This window comes from Esox lucius, chromosome 20, assembly GCF_011004845.1.
Source record: "Esox lucius isolate fEsoLuc1 chromosome 20, fEsoLuc1.pri, whole genome shotgun sequence".
Lineage (NCBI taxonomy): Eukaryota > Metazoa > Chordata > Actinopteri > Esociformes > Esocidae > Esox > Esox lucius.
In genome coordinates this window covers 24,433,507-24,453,919 of record NC_047588.1, presented here as the reverse complement: position 1 = coordinate 24,453,919, position 20,413 = coordinate 24,433,507, and the positions used below count along the sequence as shown (strand labels likewise).

General features: G+C 38.8%; 2 protein-coding genes across 3 annotated transcripts in view; both read right to left on the bottom strand.

Annotated features, from left to right (window-relative positions):
- Nucleotides 1–8,575, bottom strand: igflr1 (IGF-like family receptor 1). Its single transcript, XM_010885040.5, has 8 exons — nucleotides 8,416–8,575; nucleotides 8,028–8,220; nucleotides 2,099–2,138; nucleotides 1,961–1,990; nucleotides 1,738–1,846; nucleotides 1,483–1,554; nucleotides 1,114–1,260; nucleotides 1–977 (listed from the first exon to the last, which is right to left on the bottom strand). Exons 1-8 carry the CDS (start codon nucleotides 8,516–8,518, stop codon nucleotides 652–654), a joined length of 1,020 nt encoding a protein of 339 aa, XP_010883342.2. The 5' UTR covers nucleotides 8,519–8,575; the 3' UTR covers nucleotides 1–651.
- Nucleotides 8,576–11,226: 2,651 nt separating this feature from the next.
- zbtb32 (zinc finger and BTB domain containing 32) overlaps nucleotides 11,227–20,413 on the bottom strand; it is a 29,993-nt gene continuing 20,806 nt past the window's right edge. For both annotated transcript variants that reach the window (XM_010885041.3, XM_020041098.2), the window contains 2 exons: nucleotides 17,415–17,588; nucleotides 11,227–11,911 (listed from right to left, as the gene is read on the bottom strand). In XM_010885041.3, coding sequence (XP_010883343.1) covers nucleotides 11,682–11,911; nucleotides 17,415–17,588 — 404 coding nt within the window. In that variant the 3' untranslated portion in view covers nucleotides 11,227–11,681. The remainder of the gene's footprint in view (nucleotides 11,912–17,414; nucleotides 17,589–20,413) is intronic.

Sequence of the window (20,413 nt, the reverse complement as noted above, 5' to 3'; positions counted from 1 at the left end):
TGAATGAAACCATATGTTTATTAAATTCTGGATAATAATAACATGTAAATATTATTGCTTGGAGATGAAGTCATGGTGATAATACATTTTATACAGAATTATAAGAGGGTGGCCATGATTGTGAGGGCCAGGCTAGGTATTTTAAGCTATATATATTAATATAGCTGCTTTTATTTGTAAGTGCAATGTTGTGTATTTATTTGAGCCCTAATGCAAATAAGTACATTTTCATTTATTTAACCTGTATACAAGGAATCAGAGATCTAGGTCACTGCATATAAGCCCATATTACAGTAATAACACAAACACACATCTGAAAAATTAATAAAGGCAATCACTATTAATAGTAAAAAGGTCATTTATCAAACCTTCCAACTGACGTAAAAAGCACCAGAACATATTTAAGATTACACTGCAAGACATTCCATGAGTGGGAGTCAAAGTAACCAAACTAAATGACAAGCCTGCGTTATGTCTAGGACCGGCTGGTCTTGTGATAGCGTTTGATAGTGGCTCTTTGTAATATAATTTTGATGTGAGAGAGTTTGTAAGTTTCTATAGGACTGCCTTTAAATACAAACATCAATAGATATCTGTTCTTTCTCAATGTCAAGAATTTGCACATATAATAGAATGCAAAGCTGCATGCTACTAGATTGTCTCCTTAGGAAAGTTGAGCTTGCTGAGCACAGCTACAGCATCGTTCCGGTCCATCTCTCTCAGCAGCCTGGCAAGGTGTCCTACTGTCCACTCTGGGTTCTTGGTGGTGACCCCTTCCAGCACAGCCCTCAGGGGGCTCTTGCTGTCTCTCAGGGAGTAGGTATAGGTGATCCAGGTGGCAGGGAATGAGCAGCGAGACGCCAGGTGGCTGGTATTCTTTACCCCAGGAATCTCTGGGTCCAGTAGGATCACCAGTTCCTCCAGAACATCCAGGTTGTCCAGAACCATCTGCAACGGTGCTGACTGGAGGTCAGGACCTGGGATGGCAACAAGTTCATTAATGCTGAAATTTGAGTTGGAGCTTATGGACCAGGAGTCACATAGAGGTACAAGTAATACCAATGAAAAGCCTATTAGTAGTAGGGCTATTGGCAATAGCACTTGTTAACTCACCCAAAAAGTCCTCTAGGTTTCTGGTGTGTGACTGTAAGAGAGCAACCTCTTCAATGATGGTTGTTGCTGTCTTACTGCTCCGTGACTGTGTGTTGGTATAAGGGATATTGTTTGATGGGAGGCAATGTTTTAGGCTGAACTCCCCACCTGTGACAATTCACAAACATTCAGAGAAGGGGTCAAAAGAGTGTAGAAAAAGGTTGTTTACTAAAAGATAAATGGAAGAAAGCAGTTTAAAGTGAACATAAATAATCAGATGGTACTGTATGTTAAACATAATAGTTTAAAGATTAGTTCTAAAGATCAACTGGGACATTTCGGGCCTATGACTTCATAAATTATCAGTGTCGGCACGACTGTTCTTCTCACCTCTGTTGCTCCTCTTTTTAATGATGTAAAAGAGATATGCAGAGAGAACTACAAAAACAGTAAGCACTATCCCTGAAATAAAATAGAGAACTGTTGCCATTAGAAGTTAAAGACATGTTCAACAGAATCTTTACAAAGGCAGTTCAAAATATGTATGAGGAACTGGTTAAATTAGGCTCAGTATCTCTTGAAATTGCATATTTGCTTTTAAAATGGCTTGGGGATTAAAGATATTTGTGAATTGGATTAGTTTACCTGCAGTCAGATGGTAGTAATTTAATCCTGGATCAAGGTATTCTGTTCTGGTGAGAATTGATGTTGATACTTGGACCCTTAACGTTGTTGACTGATTGACCTCCTGAATCTGAAATTGATACAAAACCAACATTTAAACTCTTAATTAAACTCCTAATGAAATGAGTTTGTTTTGATTTCAGTACTTTATTGGGAAGATTAAGATATTGAATAGACATCTTACCTGAGTCACTGTTGTTGCTGTAGTTGGGGTCTACATAACAAAATCGCCATGATATGGTTGAGGAAAAGGTACTTTATGCATAGTCTACAAAACATGCAGTTTTAATTGAACCTAATCATCATTGCAGATGTCACTCACCATGGTAGTCAGGGCTACTTTCACACAGTCTGCCTGGTCCCTAGACAGGGTTCACAGGAAAACATGTCACTAAAACAGTCTATGTGCTAATGGGTTAATGTTTTCCTGCATCTAAGTAATGCCAAATAAGATGACTGTTCATGCATTAATTATCAGTGGTGGATGTAACGATATGTAAATCATTTCTGTGTACCTGCAATATTTAGAGTATTTTCATAACCTGTAATTTTTTGTAAGTATATTTATTAAGCATTGTATTTCTAAAACTTTTTTGAAAACCATCCATTAAAAAGTTAGCTCGAACACCAATGGGCTTGGTCGGGTCGATTTACAGGTGGAGTCCGCGGGTGTTTGGTCAGTATGTTGTCAATGATACCTGGCAACTCTGTGCCCAGTTGTCGATTAGTGACCAGTAACAGGCCAATCACATGTAGCTTTGCACAAGATTTTCATGAGGTGTCAAACTGACAGGACTGACCTACTCGTGCTCCGTCAGCCACTCAGTTCTGTTTTTGGACAGCCCCTTTTTACGTGCGCATTTGAGCTGGAGGTAACGTTATTCACCAAAATGTTTTGGGAAAACCATCCATTAAATAGTTCAATCTTTATATTGCCTTCACATCATGTTGGCTGTGTGGTGGAAATGACCACAAATTATGGAGAAAAGCCTAAATACTCAAATTGAACCACAGCAATTGCAGGATTCTATCCCTGCATTTCAGTGGCACATGGACCTTGTATATTCCATTTGCCTCTTTGCACAGTTAGGAAGCATTTTTTTTAACAGTTGTTACACAAGTGAGAACCTCCTTCCCTCAGCCAGGGCATTGAAAATGGGTCGTGGATGGGTATTCCAGCATGACAATGACCCAAAACACACGGCCAAGGCAACAAAGGAGTGGCTCTGACCAGGTGTCAATGGGGACACTTGAATTTTTTGATACCGTATCGCTCAACACATTTACAAAATTTGTAATGAGTTCTAAACCCACAAACTCTCAGCTAGACCCAATTCCAACAAAATTACTTAAGGAGCTATTTCCTGTGCTAGGACAGCCAATGCTGAACATAATAAATTGCTCCCTTTCCTCTGGATGTGTACCAAATTCACCAAAAATAGCGGAAATTAAGCCTCTTCTAAAAAAAAATCTAATCTGGATCCCGACATATTAAACAATTATAGGCCAATAGCGAACCTCCCGTTCCTCTCAAAAATCTTAGAAAAATGTGTTTCCCAACAACTGAATGCCTTCCTAAAGACAAATAACATTTATGAAATACTCCAATCTGGTTTCAGATCCCATCATAGTACTGAGACTGCACTCGTGAAGGTAACAAATGATCTTCTAATGGCCTCAGATAAAGGTTCCGCATCCGTCCTGTTGCTTCTTGACTTTAGTGCTGCTTTTGATCACGCTATTGATCACTCCCTTCTCTTAGAGAGACTGGAAACCCATATTGGGCTACGTGGACATGTTCTAGCCAGGTTTAAATTTATCAAATGTATTTATAAAGCCCTTTTTACAACAGCAGTTGTCACAAAGTGCTTTTACAGAAACGCCTGGCCTTCAACCCCAAGGAGCAAACAACCGTAGTGTTGAATTTCAGTGGCTAGGATAAACTTCCTAACAAGGCCGAATTTTAGGAAGAAACCTAGAGAGGACCCAGGCTCAGAGGGCTGTGCCGGGTGAGATATTAAAAGTCCAATTGGAATAATAAATAAATGCATGTGGGCTAAATCCAGAGTCTATTTAAACTATTTAGACTAGGTCAGAAGTATGACCAGATGGACAAGGACAGGGACAGCAATGGGCCCCCCAAACCAGGTACTCTGTGGTGTGGACCAGGATCTCATGTCCTCCTAAAGTTTAAAATGGGAGGAGACTGGGAAAATTCAGAAAATGCATTCCTCATATCAACAACGATTTATAGTGGAGAAGGAGAACTTCTCCCGGACAGGGCCCAACAGGCAGGAAATCAATCCACCCACATTGCCAGGCATCAACCAATGGGACACCCACCAACCGCAACAACCCTGAATGAGGGCCGAGTATTGCGAGCAGAGTACAGCCCAATTGCACATGTGCGCAACAGAGAGACAACAACAAGCCAGTGACTCTTCCCCCAAAAGGCATTGGAGGGAGGGCATCCCAGTGGCGACGAGAGCCCACCTAGCAAGACAGCAAGGGTGGACAGTATCAAGCCTACCGGTCACTTTCACGCCCCCGGGCTAGGCATGAAGGTGATATAAACCGTGCTGTAGAGATGAGTTTTTAGTAGACACTTGAAAGTTTGCACTGAGTTTGCATTTCTAACCTTAATTGGCAGATCATTCCACAGTAGTGGAGCTCTATGAGAAAAGGCCCTGCCGCCAGCTGTTTGTTTAGAAATTCTAGGTACAATTAAAAGGCCTGCATCTTGCGATCGTAGGTTACGTGTAGGTATGTATGGCTGGATCATTTCAGCAAGGTAAGTAGGAGTAGGTCCATGTATTGATTTATAGGTTAACAATAAAACCTTAAAATCAGCCCTAACCCTAACAGGCAGCCAGTGTAAGGACGCTAGTACAGGAGTAATGTGTTCCAAAAAAAAATTCTAGTTAGGATTCTAGCAGCCGTGTGCAGCACTAATTGAAATTAATTTATTGATTTGTCAGGGTAACCGGAAAGAAGAGCATTGCAGTAATCTAGTCTAGTTTTTCTGCATCAGTTTTTAATAGAACGTTTTGAAGATGAAAATAAGCAACTCTTGAGACATATTTTATATATTCTTCAAAGGAGAGGTCAGGGTCAAGGGTAATGCCGAGGTCTCTTACAGTCTTTTGGGATACGACTATGCAGCCGTCGAGGTTCACAGTGAGATCTGCTAACAACGGTCTTTGTTTCTTGGGTCCTAAAACAAGCATTTCTGTTTTTCTTGAGTTTAAGAGCAAGAAGTTCTCTGTCATCCACTTCCTAATATCTAAAACGCATGCTTCCAAAGTAGCAAATTTTGGGGCTTCTCCAAGCTTCATTGAAATATATAACTGTGTGTCATCAGCATAACAGTGAAAATGTACATTGTGATTTCGGATTACATTGCCCAGGGGCAGCATATATAGTGAGAACAATAATGGGCCCAGAACCTAGCCTTGAGGAACACCAAAGCATACCTTTGACTTGTCAGAGGATACGCCATCCACACTAACAAACTGATATCTTTCAGATAAATAAGATTTAAACCAGGCTAGAACATGTCCACGTAGCCCAATATGGGTTAAAAGAAGGGAGTGATCAATAGTGTCAAAAGCAGCACTAAGATCAAGAAGCAACAGGGTGAATGCGGAACCTTTTTCTGAGGATATTAGAAGGTCATTTGTTACCTTCACGAGTGCAGTCTCAGTACTATGATGGGATCTGAAACCAGACTGGAGCATTTCATAAATGTTATTTGTCTTCAGGAAGGCATTCAGTTGTTGGGAAACACATTTTCCTAAGATTTTTGAGAAGAACGGGAGGTTCGCTATTGGCCTATAATTGTTTAATATGTTGGGATCCAGATAAGATTTTTTTCACAAGAGGCTTAATTTCCGCTATTTTTAGTGAGTTTGGTACACATCCAGAGGAAAGGGAGCTATTTATTATGTTCAGCATTGGCTGACCTAGAACAGGAAATAGCTCCTTAAGTAATTTTGTTGGAATCATGTATAGCTGACAGTTTGTGGGTTCAATTGGATTCAGGTCTGGGGAACACAAGGGCCAGCTAATGGCATCAATGGCTTCATCATCCATGAACTCCATACACACTCTTGCCACATGAGGCCGGACATTGTCCTGCACCAGGAGGAACCCAGGGCCCACTGTACCAGTGTCAGGTCTGATGATGAGTCTGAGGATTTTATCCTGGTACTTAAACTGGTCATGCTGGATGATGTTTTAGGCAGCATAACGTTCACCACCGCGTCTCCAGACTCTTTCACATCTGTCACATGTGCTCAATGTGAACCTGCTCTCATCTGTGAAGAAACCGGGGCGCCAGTGGCGGACCTGCCAATTCTGGCGTTCTCTGGCGAATGCTGGGCTGTGAGCACAGGTCCCACAAGAGGACATCTGACCCCCAAGCCACCCTCATGTCATGGAGTCTGTTTCTGACAGTTAGATGTCTGGCTCCAGTGCTGGTCCTGTAATGCCTGGGCACAGGACTGCACAGATGGAAGTGACCTTTACATTTGCCACAATTGTGAGTGAGAATGATTTCATCAGTGTGGACTACCGAGTCCCCCTCCTCTCTCTCATTGGGAATGTTGTCCTTAAACTCATCCATTTTGATTTAATGTTAAAACCTTTTGTGTTTTCTACCCAATAATTTTCATGCATTATAATTTGACGGCTTCCCCTATTCTTCGTCATGTAGTGTGAAAAAAGGTAATCATTATTTTAAATGAATAGTCTCAATAAGGTGAATGATAAATTATATTTTTCATTTGGAGTATTTGAGTGTTAATTATATATATTTTAGACATGTTACAACCGTCCCTGGCACATGTTACAACCGTCCCTGTACACTGGGACGATTGTAACAGTGGAGTGACTGTATTTAAATCAATTTTGCAACCTGTACATATTTTATAAAACCCCTTAAATACATTGTTTCAGTAGTTGATATATTGAAGTTTATAATAATAGCAAATTGGCCATTCCAGTGTAAATGTTTTTTTTCATTTATTGGGAAAATTACAAAAATTGTTGCAACTGTCCCTGGTCTCCCCTACTGGAGAAGACCTCACGGAGTGGTTCGAATCTCCGGTGGTCAACACACGATCTTACATACATGTGACGTTGCATAACAAGGTTGTAACAATGCCACTGGCGCTGTAATCAAAGCTAAAGGCGATCAAAAAATAGAGCAACTTTTATTTTGGCCAGGCAACGTAGGCTACTTAAAATAACCACCTAATACAAATTAATAACCACCTAGCACAAACTATGCCCATTAACAAACAGACGAAAAAAAAACTAGACGCCTATAATAAAAACAAACATACATTTCCTAATGGATTTAGACAAAGGTGTAAAAAGTACAAAATAAAAGTACTCAACTGGTGTCGTCTCCGGGAAGAGGTGAGTGTGTGAGTGTATGCATGACAGGCAGCATGTGAATGTTTGGATGTGTGCCTTGCCAATGTATTTTTGACATTTGTGGCAAATGAAGCTGTTCAGCACTGGCATCTCTTCCAGTAGGCACATTTGGATGAATAGGTATGGTTGCATCCTTGGCTTGAAGCTGCATCACCACATTTGCAGAGGCAGGCATTCAGAGTGGACATCACTGTTGTTCTATATGAGGGCTCACCAGAGAATTTCCCAGCTCCTCCAGAAAGAGCCTGCTTTTGTATTTATATTATTACACAATATTATTATACTATTATTATAGGATTTTTTTACTATTATTTTTGTTTTGTTGTAATTATTGTTATTCATGATGCTTTGGCAAAATGTACTATGCATTTCTCTGCAAAAACACCCCATAATTACTACCGGATCAAATTTGACCCATAACACTAGGGATGTAACTTTTTTTTAATATAGGTATTTAAAAAAAAAAAATATATATATGTGTGTGTGTGTGTGTGTGTGTTTTATTGTATTCAGTAGGCCATTGTTGAGAATGTAATGAAGCCTTGTTTTGATCAGAAAAAATAAAAGGTATGTTTCACACATCTAACTTGAAAACGAACTAATCCCAAATAGCTGAGAGAAATTTAAAATGCATACAATATCAAAGCTCGGTTTTTAGGAGGTTAAGGTCACTGGTTATTTATGGACTCTGTTTAACTGGTCATTTATCTCTTCCTTAGGATCTGGTGAGCACAGCCGAGTACTTTTACTTCGTACGTTTTACACCTCTGGATTTAGAAACATCCCAGACACAACAGGCACTTTTCTCTCACCTTGCTCTACAGCATTGCGTGTCTGTTGTCGCGTTGCATTCTGACAGCCTTTTCTCATTTTGGGCACAAGAAGTACAAGGATGACATCTCAGAAAGCTTCCATTGTTGAAGGTTTTGGTGCGACACGGTCTGTATGGTCCTTCCGATGTTCCCCCATCATCATGCAGGCCACAGTTTGGACTATATTCTTGTCCTGCTCAAAAACAAGAAAGTTTTTTAGTCTAGTGCCACTGTTAATGTAAAGTCGTAAAGACACAACAAAGCATTTGAAATAAAAAGAACCTTCTATTTTATTTAACATTTGTGTATACAGTGGAATCAAGACGAAACCCAGGTCTCTTACAGTTGAGCCCTAATTTACAGCAAAATAAAAATTATTTGGACTAACCTGGTCGGATCGGATACATTTGATTACACGGTACACATGTTTTAGCCAATTCATTCCAGTATTTATCCAACTCATGAGAACAATAATCTGAATAGTGACCCATTGCTTACGGAGTTGACTGAACAAACTAGAATATCTGCCAGCAACACAACCGATGACGTCTTAATCGTATTGTAATTAGGAAACCTTCAGAATAAAAGCGCAAATCTCTTGCATAGTGTATAATTAGTTTAAAATCATGTGATGAATCATTTAGAAGGAATTTTACAACCCTGTAGGTATTACAAAGACAATATAAGATTTATTTTTTAATATATATTTAAATTAGCCTTTCTGCGATGCGCTTTAGAAACACATTGTACATGGCAAAACAGATGTCAAAAAATAAATGATGTTCCTAATTGGTGGAGTGTAAGCTCTAAATCTTTTCGAAAGGCCAAAAGAGACTGTGAGAACTCTGCTGAGGGTGTGGAGAGAGCGGAAAGAGGAGAGGGATCAGATGAAAAGGAAGAAGGAGAGGCAGCAACTGAACGGTGGGGGCGTCGTCATAGACAACATCCAGGAGGACCAGGTGTCAGTGAACAAGTGAACAAGTGTAATGGAAGCCAGGTCTTCAGGGAACTTTGATGCTCTTAAGCTTCCACATCAATTGATTGGGATCAAGTAAGTTATGTGCATTCAAATAAAACAACTGGATTTAAATTCAGAAAAGTAGTTTATTTGTTAAGTGTACATGGGTGTTCAAAAGTTTGGGGACAATTAGAAATGTCCTTGTTATTGAAATAAATCAAATTTTCTGTCTATTAAAATAACATCAAATTGATCAGAAATACAGTGTATAGTAAAAGTATTTAATAAAGCTGCCAGTTGAGCACCTGTGAGGCATCTGTTTCTCATATCAGACACTAACGTCCTCTTGCTCAGCTATGTACCGGGGCCTCCCACCCCTCTTTCTATTCTGGTTTGAGCCAGTTTGTTCTGTTCTGTGAAGGGAGTAGTACACATCGTTGTACGAGTTCTTCAGTTTGTTGGCAATTTCTTGCATGAAATTGCCTTCATTTCTCAGAACAAGAATAGACTGATGAGTTTCAGAAGAAAGCTCTTTTCTGGACATTTTGAGCCTGTATTCGAACCCACAATTGCTGATGCTCCAGATACTCAAGTAGTCTAAAGAAGGCCAGTTTTATTGCTTCTTTAATCAGCACAACAGTTTTCACCATTGCTAACATAATCGGAAAAGGGTTTTCTAATGATCAGTTAGCCTTTTAAATTGATAAACTTGGATTAGCAAACACAACATGCTATTGGAACACATGAGTGATGGTTGCTGATAATGAGCCTCTGGGCACCTATGTTGATATTTAATTGAAAATCAGCTGTGTCCAGCTCCAATAGTTATTTACAACATTAACAATAACTACACTGTATTTCTGATTTGATGTTATTTTAATGGACATGAAATGTGATTTTCTTTCAAAAACAAGGACATTTCTAAGTGAACCCAAACTTTTGAACAATACTGTATGCCTCAATTAATTGTATTTTATAAATGTATAAACTTGTTTAAAATGGGCTGTTGATTGTTAAATGGGATTGCTACCTATGAAATTATATGTTAATAATGCCATGTGGATCACTTGAATGTTGGATAGAACATTAGGTAGATTTCATAAAAGGTTCATAGGTTACTGTTTCTTTGTTTTTGGGTGGGAGGGTCTATATTCAATACAAAAACAGGTCAATTGCCAAATGAGTGCACTGATTACATCAATACTGTCATCAATATTGCAACAGGCTAAACGAAAATAAATATAAATCAAATAACATAAATACACATATAAAAACATTTACTTTATGACAATATATTGGAACACAGCTTGAAAAAAAAAACAGAAAAAAGGCTTGCCTGTATTCCAGAATGTTGGATACAATTACATTAAAACGTACTCATCCATTAGTTGTTTCTTTGGTAAATATTTGAGGAAAAATATGGTTGGACAAGTACTGTATTATTTCTCCATCTTTTCAGAACAGCTGAAATGTACTTTTCTATCTTCTGGCTATGCATAAAACACATGTAAACACCTAAAAACCTGTTTGCTTGTTTGTGGCATTGTATAATTGACAGAGGGGGGAAAAGTTAAAGAGTATGCTTTAGAAGTAGTCTGAAATTGTACCCATGCATCTCCAGTATGTGCACTAGGGGCAGTGGCTTAGACTGCTTCACCACTGTAGATCTCAAGTAAACACTTCCTGATTTCCACATACGAAGTTGATGTCGGTTTGATAACCCTTTTCTGTGGAAATGTCTACCCACTGCAATCTGCAGTTTATGTTTACATAACACCTTTTTTACTCTTTCTCTGCTTGTCGTAGTTGTTCCAGAGAACACTTGTTTGTTACATTTGGCCGTTACATTTTACCATTTCACATAATTAAACAAAATTCTGATACGTTGTTCAGATTGTAATGTAATACTTCGAGTTGATTTGTATTTTTTGAGAGTTTTATAGCGTATTATATATATATATATATATATATATATATATATATTTACATACATACATACATACAGTTTGATCAAGAAATAACTGTACACTTCTGTTAATTTTGTCCGTTTGCCAAAATATATTCACGGTACAGTTAAATAATGAATATGGGCTTAAAGTGAAGTCGCTCAGCTTTAATTTGAGGGTATTCACATCCAAATTGGAGGAAGGATTTAGGAATTACAGCTCTTTATTATGTAGCCTCTTTTTCAAGGGCATTTGCATTTGGAAGCTGTTGCTGTAAACCCACAACATACAGTCAAAGGAGCTCTCAATGCAAATGAAACAGGCCATCCTTAGGCTGCAAAAAAACAGGGCTTATGTAAATGTTTGTGGCTATGCCTACGCAATGAAAGACTAGCAAGTAAGTCACCTATATTTTACCACACTTTCCATGTACCTATCCTGTGTTTCATGTTTAGTGGAGAGTTCAGAAAAGGGGACGAATGAGCTGTAGAGTCAGATGTAGCTGTGGTTGAACGGTAATAATACTGTGCTTCCTTATCATACCGCTAAAGCAAGTCTTACATTCTGTTTTGAGAGAGTCTCCCTCTAGAGGTGAACATTTGAACCAACGTTCTTTGAAAACAGATAACTGACATTTCCATTCTCGTACAATAAATTCTGTGTTGAACTGAAAATGTTTTTCTCTGAGGGATTTCCTGAGACGTAGTCGTGTTACATTACACAGGTGTTACGTTGGTCAGACCACGGAGCTCAGCTGTGGCAGGTGTACAGGTAGGTGCGGTTAATGGTCCAGTCTGGGGGGAAGTCCTGCAGTGGGTGATTCTTCAGGTGTTTCTGCATGGCTGCCAGGCTGCTACAGAACTCCAGGCAGGCAGTGCATTGGTAAGGTGTGGCCCCTCCGTGGGTCCGCAGGTGCTTGATCATGGCTGAGTAATCCCTCGACCGCTGGCCACACAGACGACACTCAAACGGCTTCTCCCCTGGGGATGATTAGTGCATATTATTTATATTTAGGGACACCACACATGGAAGGACATTAATATGGATGATCATTTCAATATATTTTTAGGTGACCCTCCCTGACCACTTTGAATAAAACAAGTGACCCTCCCCTATATACAAAGTATTTCTTAAATCGATGGTTTTATTTGTAAATCGCAAGATGTCGAAACAAACAATAAGGGTGAAAGGGGGTCGGTTGCAAAGTACCGGAATACATATTTGGGCACAGCGGCCACACAAAGTTTGTCAGGATGTAAACCATCTCACATATTACTGTCCAAACCTAATAACTGTTAAGGGGATGTAAACCATCTCACGTATTACTGTCCGAACCTATTAACTGTTATGGGATGTAAACCATCTCACGTATTACTGTCCAAACCTAATAACTTTTAAGGATGTAAACCATCTCACGTATTACTGTCAAAAGCTAATAACTATTAAGGGGATGTAAACCATCTCACATATTACTGTCCAAACCTAATAACTGTTAGAGGGATGTAAACCATCTCACGTATTACTGTCCAAACCTATTAACTGTTAGAGGGATGTAAACCATCTCACGTATTACTGTCCAAACCTAATAACTATTAAGGGGATGTAAACCATCTCACGTATTACTGTCCAAACCTAATAACTGTTAGAGGGATGTAAACCATCTCACGTATTACTGTCCAAACCTATTAACTGTTAGAGGGATGTAAACCATCTCACGTATTACTGTCCAAACCTAATAACTGTTAAGGGGGTGTAAACCATCTCACGTATTACTGTCCAAACCTAATAACTGTAAAGGGGATGTAAACCATCTCACGTATTACTGTCCAAACCTAATAACGGTTAAGGGGATGTAAACCATCTCACATATTACTGTCCAAACCTATTAACTGTTATGGGATGGAAACATCTCACGTATTACTGTCCAAACCTATTAACTGTTATGGGATGGAAACATCTCACGTATTACTGACAAACCTATTAACTGTTATGGGATATCTCCACGGAGTAAGTTAGACATGCTTTTAATTTTTCATCACCTCGCATTTGGAAAAAAGTCCAAGATAAACTTTTATTGAATTAGTTTGTGCCTCTAGGGCAACTCAAAAGGGTGATAGAGGAATGTGTTTTAGACTTATGAACTGTGTTTATGTTTATTTTTGGGGGGGTACTCCGCATACTTTCTACTGTTCAGTAATGGTGTTGATGCAGGGCTCATCTGCAAAAGAGTGATCATATGAAGCCATTTATTATCATATAGTTGTTTGGCTCCTTTGTAAATCATAATGATAACAGAAATCACCCAAATGGCCCTGATCAAAAGTCTACATACATTTGAATGTTTGGCCTTGTTACAGACACACAAGGTGAAACATGCAGGTGAAAATGGCAATTAAGGGTGAATTTCCCACACCTGTGGCTTTTTAAATTGCAATTAGTGTCTGTGTATTAATAGAGAGTTTGCTAGCTCTCACGTGGATGCACTGAGCAGGCTAGATACTGAGTCATGGGGAGCAGAAAAAAACTGTCAAAAGACCGGCGTAACAAGTTAATGGAACTTTATAAAGATGGAAAAGGATATAAAAAGATATCGAAAGCCTTGCAAATTCCAGTTAGTACTGTTCAATCACTTATAAGAAGTGGAAAATTCGGGGATCATTTGATACCAAGTCAAGGTCAGGTAGACCAAGAAAGATTTCAGCCACAACTGACAGAAGAATAGTTTGGGATACAAAGAAAAACCCACAGATAACCTCAAGAGAAATACAGGCTGCTCTGGCAAAAGGAGTGGTTGTTTAATGGAGCAAAATACGATGGTACCTGAGCAAAAATGAGCTGCATGGTCGAGTTGCCAGAAAGAAGCCTTTACTGTGCCAATGCCACAGAAAAGCCTGGTTACAATATGCCCAACAACAACTTGACATGCCTCTCAGCCTGAAATTCGGAGTGACGAGACCAAAATAGAGTTTTATGGTCATAACCATAAGCGCTGTGTTTGGAGAGGGGTCAACAAGGCCTATAGTGAACAGAATACCATCTCCACTGTGAAGCATGGTGGTGGCTCACTGATGTTTTTGGGGTTAGGGTTAGATCTAAAACATGCGGTTCATGCAAGATGACCAAAGACTTTGCATGACCTGGAGGCATTTTGCCAAGACGAATGGGCAGCTATACCACCTGTAAGAATTCGGGGCCTCATAGACAAGTATTACAAAAGACTGCACGCTGTCATTGATACTAAAAGGGACCATACACAGTACTAAGAAGTAAGGGTATGCAGACATTTGAACAGGGGTCAAATGGCACATATATTACCAATTCTCCAAGGTTATGCAAACTTTTGAGCACAACTGTACCATGCGACTTGATAGTGAGCCATTTCAGCACATGCACACTGGTTTTTGTGATGCAAAACTGATACTGGAGACTACAGAAGATTTGAAAGCAAAATGGATTAAGGCGACGGGACCGGTGGCAGAGGCAGACAGATCCATCCGACGTGGGACCCCATACTATGAATAACACCTTTCATTATGTGGGGTTTCTCATTTTGGATAGGTTGCAGTATTTCCCCTTCATGCTTGGTAGCAGTGTAGACTGTGTAATATTCAGTATGACCGTTGCATGTCTATTAGCCCATGGGAGGGTTATCACTGACGGAAGGCTCTGTTGTGCCCACACAGACCAGGGGAATATAAAAGGACGGAGGATGTGGGAGGTGGAACATGGGCCTTTTCATGTGTTGTACTGTTCTAAACTAGCACCTTTGGTGATACATTTTGCTTTTATAACTTATTATGGTTCTCTGTGTTGGGGTTTTGTGCTGGGAATGATCTCATCTGTGAGTGGGAGGAGTCAGGGTTCACCCCGAAGGTGTATCTTGTGACATTTACGAAATGTCATTTGATGTGTTATTTGTTTTTCCTTCTAAATCCAAAGTGGTACATACAACAGCAAAAGAGACAACAAAATACAAAACAGAAGACTCAGCTGAAGTAGCACAATCTCCTGGTGACTAAACATCCTAATATCAAACAATACTGACATTATTTATGTTTTTCAATTCATTATATTAAACGTACTTGTGTGTAAAGAAAGAACCACAGTGTAATCTATAATCTATAATATATGTCAGGCCTTGAATTGTATAAAACGATGAACAAAGTTGACTGAACAGGTATCAGTGTACTCTGAATATCCTCCAAGACACTGCCTAGTACCTTTCCCATTTTGGCTTGACAGCCGTCGATGGTTGATTGAAATGCGTCATATAGGCACAGAACATGCTTACTTGTTGTGAGGCACATTTTAATGTAGCCCTCAAACAAACAAGGTCTAGTATTTTCAAATGGAATAGAGGTATTCTCTAATCTGAAGGTATCTGATTTATTTCTGGGAATGTCAACTCTTACGTATATTAAGTAGGAAAATGCTCCTAATTATAGCTCAATTGCTCAAAGTTGTTTTCTGGAGAAGGAATGTCACGGGGAAGGAAAACTATTTACCACCTGAGACAGTTTGAAATGACTGTGAGAATAAAGACAGGTGGCAGAAACAAGTTGAAGGGTTGGAGAATGGATCGTTTTATACTGTAAATGTTGTTGAACCGGAGAGAGGTTTGGATGTTAGAACACATGGCTCAAACTCTGGGACAATTCCTGTCTTTGTAATCGTTGGAGGAGACCTGAACTATGTGCATTTTACTTTGATCATCCTCCCTGAATACTTACATGAAATGACTCAGGAAAAGATGATTAAATCAACCAAATCTAACGTCAATATTTTCCCTTTTACATATTTCAAGTACATCTGAGTCATTATGAACTCACAACTGGTCATCAGTGACTTCATGTTTCACTGGGCTAAAAATATGAGATGACATGCCAAACTCCCTTGGTCAGACAACACAGATTTCTTTTTACAAAACTTGTTGTCCTTCATAGATTACTGTTTAAAAATAGCTACATCTTGACAATTAAGTTAATAATTAAGAAGGTTAAATCACCTGGAACTGTGATAAACCTACATTTAAGAGGACCCCCATTCACAGTGAGAAGGATGATTCGAAAGGTTAAGAAATTATCCAAAGATCACAGTTAGAAAATTGCTAGAGTTGATCTTGTTTGAGCATGGCTGGGGCAATGCAGAGTCAGGGCAGTGAAGCTATTGTACGCGTTGTACACATTTTCCAATGGCACAGAGAGAATATTTGTAGTAGAGAAAACAGTGCACTGTGAAACCTAATTACCTACAGTTACACAATTGACTTTTCATGGTAAATTAAGTTATTTTGCTCCAACATAGTAAAGGTATTCCTGCTACATTAAGTATCTAGCTTCTATTTGTAGATTGTTTGGCCCTTACGATGTGCAAGTATAAAGACAAATAGCTTATAATCTGCAAATACATTACCCAGGGTCTACGGGTAGGTAACAATACTAAACTTTTGTATTAGATGGATTAGTCTGTTTAGATTAGTCTGTTTTGTAAAACTGCACAATATAGAAATGAAAAAATAAGTATGACACATTTTGGCATACATTCACACACACAAATGCACACCAATTATGAAAAGAATAACTTAGGGTCACAGTGATATAGCCCAGTAAGTGGCAAAAGTAACAGTGTCCCTCTCCCCAACTTGCTGCAGAATCAGTTGCAACTAAGGAATAATCTCTGTATTTGTAATTGTATATTTACTTGCCAAAATCATTTCACTAAGAAATTGCGTCCATATTAGTGATCAGTTATTTACATGTTGACAAGTGAATATCCAATCACTTAAAAAGAGATACATTCTTAATTGCAACTGTAACTAACATTAGCCAATATTAGGATCACTCCTAAACACTATGCATGATTGTATTTTTACTGAGGACGTACAGCTACGCTATTTAGCAGATGGGGCTAATACTAACATGGTCGTCCAATGTAAGAAGCATCGTATTAATCACTGTAGCAAATGAAAGTCATTAGCCAATCAGCAGCTAATGACCACCCACTTGCACTGACTGACATGTACCTTTTATTTAACAAAAGGTATAATATTGTGATGAAAGGTCATAATAAAATAAGAAATGTTTTAATGAAAAAGCCATTGGAAAATACAACGTATTATTATGAAAATAAATACAATACCATTATTCATAACTGGCATTGTGAAAATTATTTCATAATATTTTGGAACTTGTTCTTACATTGCTATAAAATAATACCACACATTTTAATGATTACTTCTAGATTTACTAATTTATTTAAGCATATCCATTAAGCCTAACCCTTTACACCTAACCCGAAATCTAACCTCAATTGTACCATTTACCTTAAACCTACCACATTGCCAGGAAATTGCCTTTTTCAAATCGGGACAGGGAAATTGTTAATTGCATTTTCCTTGTTTAAAAACAAATCGGGGGCACAATTTGTCCCCATTCATGTAATTAAACCTGTTCACAAGCATGCACAAACATAACCCCAATTTACCTGTGTGTACCCGATGATGTGTGTCCAGCTGGTGTTTAAGGCTGAACCTCTTGGAGCAGCATTTACACTGGTAGGGCTTCTCTCCCCCCTGACCTCTCCGGTGAGGCCGAGCTGGCCGCTCCACTCTGAAGCCACACCCACAATACTTATAACCCAGAGAGGTCTCACCAGATCCTGGGGAGAAGTGAGGAGGAGGAAAGAGATGGAAACTAAAGTCCTTGCTCAAACTCTTGCTTTCAATGTTGTAATGATTTACTTGCTTTTAGTTGCAGATGTAGTATGACCATTTACGTTAGCATTTTAGCCAATAAGCAGATGCTCTTATCCAGAGAGACATTTAAGAAGTTAGGTGGACCAAGCACAAAACTACATAGTAGTAAGTACATCATTCAATGATTTATTGGCAAATGGCAGTGCTGTTTCTCCAGTGCACTAAATGTAAAATGTCTATTATATTTGAAATGTAAAAGGCACAGAATTTTTTTTATTTACAGTTTGCAATCTCAGACTCATTTACTCATGAGAAGTGTTTCATTAGTACAATAATATCCATTCATCACGTTTCCACAAGGTGGTGCTCTGCCCCCTCAAATAGCAGGATGAGTTGTTGGCTGTAAACAATATTGTGAAAGAAATATGTTGTCCTGGAAAATGCACCTCACATAACCTTGCTAGCCTACTCTTCTGCTGTTGTAACATTTTGAATAGTTAACACTGCCCCTTGTTGCTTGTTGCTACCTAAACAGGATATAGAAAAAGCTCAGTCATAGTGACAGGGACAGCATTAATTGAACAGATTTGTTTGTAGGAGCTGGTCTTTATTGATCACTTTCCAGAGAAACCTTTTTGACCGTTTCACACGTTATTATTCACTTTTGTTTAATGTGTGTTATCTTTGTCTTGTTTCATTACTTTAACTTTGTTACTTTATTAGCATTAATTAGTGAATGTGTCAAATAGTTAGGAAAGGCCTAATTAATGGTAGACATGAACCCACTCATCCATTCATCTCCAAACAACCGGCTGGAACATCATTGCAGTCAACTCAACCTACATTCAAGAAGTTGTGAGTAAAATGTATGTAAACAATGTACATGTAATGTGATTGTATTAGCCAGTGTAATAAGATAGGTACAGTCACATTACATTGTACACATCTAATTATACTGGCTGATACAGTTACATTTCTTTGGGGTTGCTTATTTCATCAATATACCCTACAGTCCAAAAGTTCGGGATCACTTAGAAATGTCCTTGTTTTTGAAAGAAAAGGGCATACTATTTCTGTCATTTAAAATAACATCAAATTTATCAAAAATACAGTGTAGACATCGTTAATGTTCTCAATGAGTATTGTAACTGGAAACAGCTGATGTGTAAGGGGATGTCTACACAGACGTAAAGAGGCCCATTATCAGCAACCATCAGTCCTGTGTTCCAGTGGCACATTTTAAAAGGCTAATTGATCATTAGAAAACCCTTTTGCAATGTTAGCACAGCTGAATACTGTGCTAATTAAAGAAGCAATAAAACTGGCCTTCTATAGACTAGTTGAGGACAAACACATTAGAGTCTCTAGTTTAAGAAACAGATGCCTCACAAGTCCTCAACTGGCAGCTTCCTTAAAAAGTACCTGCAAATCACCAGTCACACCGTCAACAGTGAAAAGGCGACTCTGCCATGCTGTCCTTAAAAAAGTGTTATGGACAGACAAATCTAACTTTGAGGTTTTTGGATCACTAAGAAAAACATTAGTGTGACGCAAACCAAATGAAAAGATGCTGGAGGAGTGCTTGACGCCATCTGTCAAGCGTGGTGGAAGCAACGTGATGGTCAGGGGTTGCTTTAGTTGTGGTAAAGTGGGGGATTTGTACAAGATCAAAGGGATCTTGAAGAAGGAAAGCTATTACGCCATTTTGCAATGCCTACCATACCCTGTGGGTGGCGCTTGATTGGCGCAAGGACAATGACCCAAAGCACAGCTCCAAACTATGCAAGAACTTTTTAGAGAAGAAGTGGTCAGCTGGTATTCTGCCTACCACAGTCATTGGATGTGGGAGTGGCATGACTGTAAGATGTGTCCATTAAGACAATCCATCTTGTGAGCGGTGTTTCATGAAGCATAGGGTCAAATCTTTTCAGATTACCTCAACAAACTGACAACTAGAAGGCCAAAGGTCTGCAAGGCTGCAATTGCTGCAAATGGAGTATTCTTTGATGAATTCAAAGTTTGAAGGACACAGTTATTATTTCAATAAAAAAATCTTTATTTCTAACCTTGTCAGTGACCATATTTCCTATTCAAAGCCATTTCATGTAGGCATTTCTAAGTGACCCCAAACCTTTGAATGGTAGAGTGCATTATTTTATTTAAAAGTTTTGAGCGCCCGTGTTGGAGTTCAATATCACATTTTGTAAAAAAAAAAGGCCCAATTCATGTCCCCAAACTGGCCAATGGAAACGTATAGGGCATGTTGACGTGTGTTTGTTGATAGAGCTTTCAAACATTTCATGCAGCATTATTGGTAAGTGACTTCACTTACTGTGCAAAAGTGATAAGTGGTTGAACGGCAGTAACCAGTGTGTATTGATATAACGCTATGCCTAATATTATCAAAGTCTATTTTCAAATGAAACATACTTTAGCTATCAAGTATGATTACATTGTTCAAAATATCAGAACTGGTTAAATAAGGTTAGGCCAAGCATTCCAACATATTAGGCAATAATTAAGACTAGGAAAAGGAACAATATCAGATGAAGATGATTCCAAACTCTTTACGATTGTGACTTCATGAAGCCTACTCTCACATTCACCATGGTTGTCTGAAGTTTACACCTGGTGATGCCTCATCATTACTTTATATTGAAGTGCCTCAAATATCCAGTTTTAACTGGATTCATAGGACCTTTTCTGAGATGCTTTCATTCACAAAATCAGTGATTAAATCTGAGAATAGACAGATTGGTCGAAGTTTAAGATATGCAGGAAACGTTTT